General features: G+C 29.6%; 5 protein-coding genes across 6 annotated transcripts; 2 read left to right on the plus strand and 3 right to left on the minus strand.

The window, feature by feature from the left end:
• Positions 1 to 1,300: 1,300 nt before the first annotated feature.
• LOC113795729 (uncharacterized) lies at positions 1,301 to 2,313 on the minus strand. The gene is made up of 2 exons (XM_027345937.2): positions 2,035 to 2,313; positions 1,301 to 1,967 (listed from the first exon to the last, which is right to left on the minus strand). Exons 1-2 carry the CDS (start codon positions 2,199 to 2,201, stop codon positions 1,424 to 1,426), a joined length of 711 nt encoding a protein of 236 aa, XP_027201738.2. The 5' UTR covers positions 2,202 to 2,313; the 3' UTR covers positions 1,301 to 1,423.
• Positions 2,314 to 2,343: 30 nt separating this feature from the next.
• Positions 2,344 to 7,974, plus strand: LOC113795726 (uncharacterized). 2 transcript variants are annotated; one of them, XM_075823751.1, is made up of 5 exons: positions 2,344 to 3,727; positions 4,124 to 4,983; positions 5,014 to 5,846; positions 5,916 to 6,077; positions 6,158 to 7,974. In XM_075823751.1, the coding sequence occupies exons 3-5, from the start codon at positions 5,183 to 5,185 to the stop codon at positions 6,637 to 6,639; spliced, it is 1,308 nt and encodes a 435-aa protein (XP_075679866.1). In that variant the 5' UTR covers positions 2,344 to 3,727; positions 4,124 to 4,983; positions 5,014 to 5,182; the 3' UTR covers positions 6,640 to 7,974. The 2 variants fall into 2 exon arrangements, with proteins under 2 accessions (XP_075679866.1, XP_075679867.1); XM_075823752.1 differs by lacking the exon at positions 2,344 to 3,727 and having other exon boundaries at positions 3,755 to 4,983.
• On the minus strand, positions 6,519 to 9,142 carry LOC113795723 (uncharacterized). Its single transcript, XM_027345930.2, has 2 exons — positions 8,037 to 9,142; positions 6,519 to 7,971 (listed from the first exon to the last, which is right to left on the minus strand). Exons 1-2 carry the CDS (start codon positions 9,090 to 9,092, stop codon positions 6,733 to 6,735), a joined length of 2,295 nt encoding a protein of 764 aa, XP_027201731.2. The 5' UTR covers positions 9,093 to 9,142; the 3' UTR covers positions 6,519 to 6,732.
• A 156-nt stretch (positions 9,143 to 9,298) lies between these two features.
• Positions 9,299 to 10,461, plus strand: LOC113795730 (uncharacterized). Its single transcript, XM_027345938.2, has one exon. The coding sequence runs from the start codon at positions 9,515 to 9,517 to the stop codon at positions 10,217 to 10,219; it is 705 nt and encodes a 234-aa protein (XP_027201739.2). The 5' UTR covers positions 9,299 to 9,514; the 3' UTR covers positions 10,220 to 10,461.
• mRpL23 (mitochondrial ribosomal protein L23) lies at positions 10,222 to 11,187 on the minus strand. Its single transcript, XM_075823722.1, has 4 exons — positions 11,032 to 11,187; positions 10,845 to 10,967; positions 10,612 to 10,771; positions 10,222 to 10,528 (listed from the first exon to the last, which is right to left on the minus strand). The coding sequence occupies exons 1-4, from the start codon at positions 11,043 to 11,045 to the stop codon at positions 10,367 to 10,369; spliced, it is 459 nt and encodes a 152-aa protein (XP_075679837.1). The 5' UTR covers positions 11,046 to 11,187; the 3' UTR covers positions 10,222 to 10,366.
• Between the last annotated feature and the right edge of the window lie 3 nt (positions 11,188 to 11,190).

Raw genomic sequence — 11,190 nt, forward strand, 5'->3', positions numbered from 1 at the left:
GTCAATGATCATTCGTCGTTGATCGAATTGAATAAAAAAAAAATGATAATAATTATGATAATGATCAATGAAGATAAAATAATAGATAGTTTTGGATTTTTTCCTTTTGAAAGAAAGAAAAAGAAAAGATTAGTAAAAGAAAAGGTGCGCCAATTGTAAATCAATTATCATTCAATCTGATATTGAGGGTTTTGATATTGGTTTGGTTTGGTTTGGTTTGGTTTGGTTTGGTTTGGTTTGGTTTGGTTTGGTTTGGTTTGGTTTGGTTTGGTTTGGTTTGGTTTGGTTTCTTTAACATTTGGATATTTCATTTGGGTTTTGTTCTGGGTCAGTTTAACCTAATATCATATTTCTTTCTATAATAGTAAAGGTAGTAGGAGATAATCTAACCTAACTTTATAACCATAAAAGAACCGTTTTTTTATTTGGCTAACGGTAAACACACACACACATAAGTGTGTTTCCGTATTTAGGAAGAAGAAGAAAAAATTATTTGTTCGATGTTAAGGAATTTGCCTCGAAGCTTAAATTTTTGAAGCTTGTCGTCGTTGAAGAAGATTGATCAATGTAAAAGTCACACAAAAGTAGTAAGTATTTTTCTTCTTCTACCGAATATGTAATCAAAAAAAAAAACATTTTTTTCAACTTTAACAGCATCGATTTTTTTTTCTGCTTCGTTTCTTCGTCTTTACTCCACCCCGGTATACTTTTTTTTTGTTGAAAACATTAATAACAATAATCGGCCGCATCCCTTGTTGTATTGATATTTTGGATTTTTTTTTCCAATGGATTTTCTTCTTATTTAGTCTTAGTTTTACCGTTTTTCATCTGATGATGATGATGATGATGATTACTCTGTTCATCGATGTATGATGATGATGTATGTATATTACTTGAATAAATGATGATGAAATGAATTGTAGAAACAACAACAACAACAAATGTTCTTACCTGGTTATCATCATCATCATGATAATATTTACCCAATGGTATAAAGGTATTTGACCACCACAGAAAACCATTGGTTGTGTGTGTGTGTGTGTTTGAGAGTGTGTCAAATAAGGAAAAATAGACAAACATAGACACACACACACACACACACACACACACGCAACAAGTATAGATAAATTATTCATTTTTTTGTTTCGATTGAATCAATCGATCGATCGATCAATCGATTGATTTTAGCGTTTCAATCAAATTTGGTAATAAAAAAACAAACAAACAAAACAAGAAGATGTTTGTAGATTTAGGTCATAAGAAGAGATATTTAGTATCGTTATAAACAAAGAAAAAAAAATTACAAGAAAATTTTTTTGGTTTATTTTATTTGAATTTTATCATTTCGAAAGTAAAAAAAAAATGAGATCGCTGTCGACATCTGTTGGTGGTGGGAAATGGTTATCCTGTTATCTCTCTTTTGTTAACAAATTGTATCAAATACATTATTCGATTCAACAATCAAATTATTTGTTTCAGGTAAAAAACTACGAAATTTTCTTTCCAAATATTTTATTCGTTCATCCAACCACATTGTTTCATTATTATTATTATTAATATTAATTTCATTTAAATCAATATCAATAAAACCATCCAATTCATTTGTTAATGTTTGTAATTGTTCGGTAAGTTGTTTATTTTTACCAATTTCATCCAATAAAAAATCCAATTCAATTTCATTGATTTGTTCATTGTTACTATTATTACCATTATTACCAATCATCATTGATAATTTTTCCGATGATTCTAATTTTTGTAATTGTTCATTTAATTTTTCAATATTTTTACGTTTTTCTTCAGCCATTTTTTCATCATCAAAACGTTCCATTTTGGATTTTAATTTTTTCAATTTTTCAATCATTTTATCACAATCATTTGATTGTTTTTCAAGTTTTTCAATTTCATTTTTGGTTGTTGTTTGTCCTAATTGACAATATAGTTTATCCAATTGTTTCAAGATGTTTTCACTGTTCAAAAAAAAAGCGAGAAAGTTTAGCAAAAAAGAAAGAAAATGACAACAAAAATCATACTTACCTAACATTCGAATCGAACGGTTTGGATTGATCAAAATCAATACCCAATCGAGCCAAATTATAAGCCAATTTTGTTGCTTCTTTCACCAATGATTGATCAAAACATTTTAAAAATTCTTCAGATAATGATGTTTTTGCAATAAATTCATCAATAATTTTTGATTCCATCGTTTCGTGTTTTCAATGTGATTTGCTGACAAAAATGACCGTTTATTTTTCAAACAAAAACAAAAAAATCATCAGGTTGTTAGAAAAAAGCGCGATTATGCGCACATGTAAACACATATACGATGTTTATACAATGCAAATAGTTTTTTCTCTCTCTCTGCACTGAAAAAAAACCATTGCCCAAAATAGTCAAAAATCGAAGTGGTCGCACATTTTTAGTCAAAATTGAAGTTAGTCGCACACATTTAGTCATTTTAATGGACAGTCGCAGTAAAATAGTCAAAAACACTAATAGTCACTCTGGATTAGTCAAAATTCTGATTAGTCGGCCTGCATTAGTCAAATTCTGAATTAGTCACATTTACGTTAGTCAAAATTCTGATTAGTCAACCTTCATTAGTCAACCTATTATATTAGTCGCTTTCTCGTTAGTCAAATTCAGATTAGCCGGACTGCATTAGTCAACCTATTATATTAGTCACTTTCTCGTTAGTCAAATTCAGATTAGCCGGACTGCATTAGTCAAATTCAGAATTAGCCGCTTTCACGTTAGTCAAAATTCAGATTAGCCGGACTGCATTAGTCAAATTCAGAATTAGCCGCTTTCACGTTAGTCAAAATTCAGATTAGTCGGCCTTCATTAGTCAACATATTATATTAGTCTAGGAATTTTGGTCAGATTTCAAATTAGCCGGGCTAGATTAGTCAACTTTAAAGATTAGTCGCATAAGGAATGGTCATCCGGATATTAGTCATCGTGGAGCATGCTCACTTGATTATTTGACGGACTTGTAAAATTTTCGATTTTTTCCAATATTTATTTAACAATAGAAATTCACAGATATTTCCGTTTCAGGCCAATGAATTTGTACTAATTATTTATGGATATGATAGACTAGTGAATGTACCTATTAGGGTTAATATATTTTATGAAAATTCTTAGTTTTATTTCAATAATAAAGATTAATAAAATTCAAAATTATTAACCTCATTTTGCAAATGATTAAGATAATCATTCCTTAGCAAACCAAATCGCTAACCTAACATGAAAAAAATCCGTAAATAACAAACTCAAATTGCTAACCTAACATAAAGGGAATCCGCAAATAACAAACTCAAATTGCTAACCTAAGATGAAGGGAATCCGTAAATAACAAATTGGTAAATTGGTAAATTTGTTGCAAAAGGGCGTTATGTGATGATTCTCTTCATATTAGATTAGTAATTAATATTTGTTATAAACGGATTCTCTTCATTCGGTATTATCATTAGTAATGAAATTATGATTTAAAATTGCATAATTTAAATTCGATTATTAATGCCACTGTTTGATTTTTTGATTTTTCCAACTTGACGCATCGAGCAAAACGTTCGAAACACGCACGCCAACTCAAAACAGTGCTTTAGAAAAACTAAAGTTCGTTTTCAGTTTTTTTAACATGTGCTCATTGTTTTTCTCACATTGTTTTGGCAATTGTTTTAATTATCGAATTTACAATGAATTTTTCCAAGAGGATATTCTAATGGCAAGTTCAGTTTTTTTCTAAATATAAAATGTTAATTCTCGTATCCAATTTATCTAAAATCAATAACATGAATTGCGGGATAAATCAATATGATTACCCTCATGTTGTGCTAAATCGTTCAAGTTTTTTTCGAGATCATTTTTATGTTGGTGATTTGTCTCATTGTGCTATTCAAGAATAGTTGGACCATGTTTACCAAAGTGTGTGAGAATTTAATCAGGATAGGTCAGGTCAAGTTAGGAACATGGTTGAGTTATTTCCTATTGAATTAGCACAATGATGCATATTGCTGACATGAGAATGATCATTGATGTTGAACGATTCAAATTATTGATTTTGATACGAGTAATTTTTTAACTGGTTTCACCATAAATTAATTTTTCTATCATTTCACAGCAATGGTATCGGATTCACGAAACGGGAACCTTGATGATCAAGCCAAAATTCTTAAGAAATGAAAAATTATAAAAAGTTGGGCTGATATTGGTCATTGATGGTCAATATCATGAATTTTCAATGGTCATTGGAGATACTGATGTGAAATGGTGGATGGTTTCGCCAAATTTTGGTCATTTTTTTAAACCTATCGTTTAAACCAAATTATCGAAACATCCATCTGTTTTTTAAATTTCTTGATAATCAATCAAAGAAAAATAAATTTAAGACTGGAGAAGTTTCAAAAAATTTTTTATTATAAAAACATGATCAAATAAAACATGATCATCAAACAATCTTGGACAATGAATCGATTTCAAAGTGATAAATTCTCTAGTTCTTGCATAACCCTAGAAAGATACAAAAGTTAATTTGATAACACTTGGAATTGATCAAATCAAGAATGTTTCGAAGACCCAAAGGATTCAAACATATCTTTCTAAACATTTTGTTAACATGAATTATTTTGTTAAAAATTTTATCTTTAAAAAAATAAATTTTTATATGAAGAATTTGACCGATCGTAAAAATTTTAAACAGTATTCTGTATTCTGTATTCTGGATTCTGGAGGATTCTGTATAAAAATTGCTCTCCGTTCGGTTGACTAATCTAGCTCGACTAATCTTGCTGGGCTAATGAATCGTTGACTAACCTAGCTCGACTAATGAATCGTTGACTAATCTAGCCCGACTAACAAAAAACTTGACTAATCTTGCAGGACTAATGAATCGTTGACTAACCTAGCCCGACTAATAAAAAACCTGACTAATCTAGCTCGACTAACAAAAAGGCTGACTAATCTTGCTCGACTAACAAAAAGGTTGACTAATCTTGCTCGACTAACAAAAAGGCTGACTAATTTTGATATGACTATTTACTATTTGACCATTTTTCATTTGACTAATTTTCAAGATTAGTCAATGCATTTTTATCTTCAGAAATATTATTAGTCAAAAAGCAAATTAGTCAAGCTAGATTAGTAAAAAAAATTTTCAGTGCAAGTAAAGCAAACAAACAAAATGTCTGAAAATGATTCTGGTGTTGATTCTGGTAATGATGATTCAAATAATGATGAATCATTCAATAGAGAAGATGATGATGAAATGAATTATGAAAATGTTGATGATGAAGATGACGAAGACGATCATAATCAAAATCAAATCGATCATTCGAATGAAATCGTTGTTAATCATCCTGTTATTGAATCATCCGAAAATGATCCAAATCAGCAGATAATGTTAGCATCGCCATCAACAAGTCAGCAATCATCATCATCAATGAATGTCAATAATTTTTCAACGAACAATAATCAATTCGAACCATCAACATCTACCTCATCGAGTTCCAATATATTTCGTATGCGTTCAATTTCTATAACTGAACATTCAATGGATGAATGTAATTCATCAACATTATCATCACCACAATATTGTTCAACAGCAACAACGTCCATATCAAATTCTAAATCAACAACAACATCGCCCATAATAAAAACAAATATAAATCTTTGCGGTTTTAATTTTACAGTCAACAAACAAGATCTAAATAAATTATGGAGTTTTTATAATGGTCAACAACAACAACAACAACAGCAACATAATTTTATACCAAAAATAAAATGTACAAAAAAATTACGAACATTACGTTATTATAATAATCAACAATATCCATCCAATCAACATGGTATGATTGTTTTTTGTTTGTTTCTTCTTCAATTCGCTAATTTTTGTTTGTTTTTTTTTGTTCATAAAGAGGAAAAATCATTACGAAATGCAGCAAATTGTGGTGATATAAAGCTAATCAAACAATTATTATTACAATCACAACGAAATCATCATATTGATTTAAATTCTTGTGATGAACGTAAACGTACTGCCTTACATTTTGCCTCTGTACGTGGTCATAATGATATTGGTTAGTATTGTTTGTTTGTTTGTTTGTTTTTCATATTGATTATTGATTGATTATTTTTCCCAAACAAAAACGATTATTAGCCTGGCTATTATTAATGAATGGTGCTGATCCAAATCCACATGATATTAATGGTAATACACCATTACATTTAGCTGTTTGTTCATCTAAATTAGATATGGTAATATTATTATTAAAAAATGGTGCTATTTGTACATCATCCGATAATAATGGTAGAACACCGATAAATCTTGCACATTCAAAATTATTATATCTTTCAAAATCATTGGAAAAACGTCGTATTATTTTATCATCATCATCATCTTCTTCTTCTTCTTCTTCGTCAATCGAATCCGTTGAATCATCATTAGAAAAATTAAAAATTGAAGTTATGAAAATATCAATAATGTTAGGTATTTATCTGGAAAAATGTACAAAAATTGATTCAAATAAACTTGTAAATATGGATTTAATAAAAAATCGTGTTGAACATAGTCAAACATCACAAGAAATTGAAAATGATGTTAATGATCTTTTGAAATGTTTACAGGATTGGGCATTATGAAAAGAAATTAACATTTTTTTTGTTTGTTTTTTTTAATTCCATATTTTTGTAAAATAAAAATATTTTACAAATTTTTTTCTTTTTAATCATCATTCAAGTTTTTTTCGATTCCCAACTTTCATTATTTTGACTACTGTTATATGAAATTGGTTTAGCTTGATCGGCTTGTTCTTCGGGTGCTGAATTTTCTTGTGCATGTGATTCATGTGCCATTTCTTCAGCTGGAATTTCTTGTCCAACTTTACCACCTTCTATACCGGATGCATTATCATCACCAAATTCATCATCATTCATTGATGTTGCTGTTGCTGATGATGCTGCTGCTGATGTTGATGATGCTGATGTTGATACCACTGATGATGCAGCTGATGTTGATCCCTTTGCTGATGTTGGTGCCGCTGATGTTGGTGCCGCTGATGTTGGTGCCGCTGATGTTGGTGCCGCTGATATTGGTGCCGCTAATGTTGGTGCCGCTAATGTTGGTGTAGCTGACATTGATCCTGCTGATGTTGATCCCGATGATGCCACTGACGCTGATGCTGTTGATGAACTTTTACTACTACCGCTACAAACTGAAGATGGTTTTGAATTATGTGAATTTTTAGATGTAGTTCCACTATATGAAGAAGCAACACTTGATCCACTTATTGCACTAACTGTACCTGTTGTTGAAACATGACAAGATGATTCATCAATCATATTTGGATCATATTTAGGATCAACAGTTGTTTTTAAAACTTTTGGTTCAATATTTGAAACAGATGCAGTAAAATATGGATGTTTAAGAAAATCAGCCGGTTTTACACGTCGTTTTGGATCAATAGAAAATGTTTGATTAATAGCAGCACGTACATAACGATTCATTTCATGTTTTAAAACAAATTGTCGCCATTGTGCAGAAAATTTGGATGTTGAATTTACATTAAATGGATATGAACGTGTTTGTAAACAAACCATTAAAACACCTAATGACCACATATCAACTTTTGATGGATCATATGGACCACGAAATGATTCCGGTGGTAAATGACAATTTTTTCTTGATTTTCTTTCACAATTCTGTAATAATGGACATTCACTATTTGGATCCCAAAATAATACCGATTTACTAAAACCAGCTATTTTAACATTATGTTTTGAATCAAATAATATATGTTGTAATTTAATGAAACGATGTGCAATACCATATTCTTGTAATTTTGCAATACCTTTTACAATTTGTACTGTCCATCTTCTTTCATCAATTGCTGAATATTTATCATGATCAAGTAATACTAAATATAATGATTTATTTGGACAATTTTCCATAAATACATAGATAAGTGGACCAATCTTTTGTTGAGGGAAAAAAAATTTATCAATCAATGTTTGTTTGTTTGCTATGCAAAAATACCTACCTTAAAAATTTCTAAAACATCGACGAAATATTCACTAATCGGTGGCGAACCATTCGAACCACCAACAAATCTAGTTATCTTTAATGAAAATCTTAACATATTTTCACGATAACGTGGTGTACATTTATCTAGATTAATAATTTTACAAATAATTTCATGTCCATCTTTACCAGCTGAATAATATTTATAACAATCATCTTCAACAATAAAATTTCCTAAACTAAAACCACCATTCGATTGTAATTCATTTACATCATTCAATTCAACATATGGTTGACATTGATCAATTTCATTCATTTTATCACAAAGTTTTGGTCGACCCGGTATTGATGATGGTTCAATTGAATTTGCTAATGCTAATGATAATGGTTTATTTGAAACCATTGCTTTACTTGCAGGATTTGCTGCATTTGAACTTGCATAACTTGAATGATAACTTGATGTATGTGATGCGGATGAAGATGCTTTACTTCCACTTGCATAACTTGAATGAGAATTTGATACATTTGATGCGGAAGATGCTCTACTTCCATTTACATTACTTGAATGATAACTGGAATGATTACTTGAATGATAACTGGAATGATAACTTGATGCATTTGATGATGAAGGTTTGACTGAACTATAATGTGAACCAGATTTTGATGCCGAACTACTTGTACCAGATTTAGTTGATGAATGATAAGAACTACCCATTTTTGATTGTGATTTTGTTGCTGCTGATGTTGCCATTGGAGAAGCTCCAACTGATGCTTTCAACGAACTTAGAGTAACTTGACTGGTTCCTTTAGAGGTGCTTCCACCTGATGCTTTCATTGAACTTCCTGTTCGACTACCACTAACATGTGATGATGATGATGTCATTGATTTTGCTTTGGAACCACTTGAAGATACTGCTGATGATGATCCATGAGCAGATGCTTGACTTGAATGACTAGCTGAAGAAGCAGCTTCTGACATGACTGATTTTGATTGGCTAGAATTCGATGATCCATGATGACCTGACGTAGATGAATAATTACTTTGGCTAGTTGATGATGATTTTCTCGATGACATTTTTAAAAAAAAAAATACAAAACAACCAAATAAACAAAAAAAAATTTTTATTCAAACATAAAATATTTGCAATTGATTTAAATACAATCAAAAATGTTATTGTTTTGGTAATTTCGAATTTTTTTTGGGTATTTTAAAATTCGAAATTACCGCCAATAAATTTCCATATCGACATTGTTGGTTTGATTGTTGAAATAGTTATACTTTCGAAGAATATATTGTTGTGAGCTATATTGACAAATAATATTGTTGCGCGCATATTCTTTTTGAAAAAATTCTTGATTCTTGCAGTTAGATTCTTTCATATTTTGTTGTTTTCTTTGTTAATCACATCAAATTTAACGACTGCTCTGTTTATTTTTGATCCAGGAAAAAAATCATCATCATCATCATCAATAACCGTTTTTTTAATAATACTCAAAATGGATTCCGATTACGTATTCGAAGATGATGACGATATTAATATTAATAATGAAGATGTTGATGACGATGATGATGTTGATGATGATGTGGAATTTCAAGAGCAGAATCAAGATGAATCATGGAGCGATAGCTCTAGTGTAGAGAATTCTGGTAAAAATAAACGAAAATCTTGTTCGAAAAAGAAAAAATCAACAACAATCAAATCATCATCATCATCAAAAATAACAAATCGAAAAAATTCAAAAAAAATGTCCACTTCATCGATCAATCCAGAATATATTGCCGATATTAAACAAACATTTAAACGTTTTGATATTAAAAATCAAGGACGTTTCGATATTAAACAATTAAAATTTGCTATGCGTGCATTAGGATTTGAACCGAAAAAAGAAGAAGTACAACGTATTTCCGAAGAATATAATAAAGATGGTTTTATTCTTTATAATGATTTTGAACAATTAATGATCAAAAGAATAACAGAGAAAAATGTTAATGATGAAATTATGAAAGCATTTCAATTATTCGATACAAATCAAACAGGTAAAATTACATTCGATGATTTAAAACGTGTTTCGAATGAATTGGGTGAAAAAATTACCGATGATGAACTGATGGAAATGATACAGGAAGCTGATTTGGATGGTGATAAAGCTGTTGATTGTCAAGAATTTCTTCGTATTATGAAAAAAACATTTCTCTATTGATCTTTTTCTCTAATTGTTTGTTTTATTATTATTAATTATATTCAATCAGTATTTTTCCGAATGAAAATTTCAATTAAATTGTGTGTTTTGAAATTATAATAATAATAATGATGATTATTAAAATGACTATTTAAAAAAAAATTACAATCAAAACCATCCAGGAACATTGTGACGATTTTCGGCAAACATACGACGTTTTTCACGTTTTTTAATAAATTCAAATTGTTTTTCAAGTTTACCAATTTCATCTTCTAATTTTACACGATCACCACCATACAGATCTGGATATTCGAATTGAACATGTTTTGGCTTTTGAGAATGGTGGTTGGTGAGTGAGAAAAAGAAGAAAGAAGTTGAAAATTTTAAATTGAAACGAAATTTTAAAATCATACCAGATCGACAATCGCTTCCCGGTAATCATCTTCTTTTATCAGATATGGTTTCGCTGATTTAGCTTTTTTTATTTCACCACAAACAACACGTGTTTTAACATGCATCACTGGTATTTTATAGATTTTTTCCAAATAATTTTTTACATCAAAACTAGTCATTCTGTTTTTATGATAAAATACAAATATTTTAAAAATATTGTTTCAATTATTAATTATTTTGTTCAAAAACATACTGTACAGGTATTTTGAACATAACTTTATTAGCTGGTAATTGTTGTTCGGGTTTTTTGATAATCATCCAAAAATCGGGTAAAAATATTCGTAACTGTGGATTACCACGTACATATCTGGGATACCTTCAAATAAACAGAAATTGTTTAATAGATTTTTTTCAACAAGAAAATCCTGAAAAAAACAAACCATCTGGTCGACATGATGTTGAAAAAAATTGAAATTAATTTTTCAAAAAAATTTAAAAAATCTAAATCAAAAAATCATGTGAGAAAACTATTTAAATAACAACGATCGTTGACAGTCGAAATAGATGACAACGTTGTTTTACTTGTTTTTTTTTTTTTT

This window comes from Dermatophagoides pteronyssinus, unplaced genomic scaffold (assembly GCF_027571235.1).
Source record: "Dermatophagoides pteronyssinus isolate colony J.1.1.1.1 unplaced genomic scaffold, Derpt_VIB-CSIC_2022.12 sq0035, whole genome shotgun sequence".
NCBI classification, from domain to species: domain Eukaryota; kingdom Metazoa; phylum Arthropoda; class Arachnida; order Sarcoptiformes; family Pyroglyphidae; genus Dermatophagoides; species Dermatophagoides pteronyssinus.

What these genes read in the sequence shown, in the direction of transcription:
- LOC113795729 (XM_027345937.2), bottom strand. Translation starts at nt 2,201, where the DNA reads ATGGAATCAAAAATTATTGATGAATTTATTGCAAAAACATCATTATCT. An exon ending in CCGTTCGATTCGAATGTTAG is followed by an intron (nt 1,968 to 2,034) that starts GTAAGTATGATT and finishes TTTTTTGAACAG; the next exon opens with TGAAAACATCTTGAAACAAT.
- LOC113795726 (XM_075823751.1), top strand. Translation starts at nt 5,183, where the DNA reads ATGTCTGAAAATGATTCTGGTGTTGATTCTGGTAATGATGATTCAAAT. An exon ending in ATATCCATCCAATCAACATG is followed by an intron (nt 5,847 to 5,915) that starts GTATGATTGTTT and finishes TTGTTCATAAAG; the next exon opens with AGGAAAAATCATTACGAAAT. An exon ending in ACGTGGTCATAATGATATTG is followed by an intron (nt 6,078 to 6,157) that starts GTTAGTATTGTT and finishes AACGATTATTAG; the next exon opens with CCTGGCTATTATTAATGAAT.
- LOC113795723 (XM_027345930.2), bottom strand. Translation starts at nt 9,092, where the DNA reads ATGTCATCGAGAAAATCATCATCAACTAGCCAAAGTAATTATTCATCT. An exon ending in ATGTTTTAGAAATTTTTAAG is followed by an intron (nt 7,972 to 8,036) that starts GTAGGTATTTTT and finishes CCTCAACAAAAG; the next exon opens with ATTGGTCCACTTATCTATGT.
- LOC113795730 (XM_027345938.2), top strand. Translation starts at nt 9,515, where the DNA reads ATGGATTCCGATTACGTATTCGAAGATGATGACGATATTAATATTAAT.
- mRpL23 (XM_075823722.1), bottom strand. An exon ending in ATGTTCAAAATACCTGTACA is followed by an intron (nt 10,772 to 10,844) that starts GTATGTTTTTGA and finishes TCATAAAAACAG; the next exon opens with AATGACTAGTTTTGATGTAA. An exon ending in GGGAAGCGATTGTCGATCTG is followed by an intron (nt 10,529 to 10,611) that starts GTATGATTTTAA and finishes CATTCTCAAAAG; the next exon opens with CCAAAACATGTTCAATTCGA.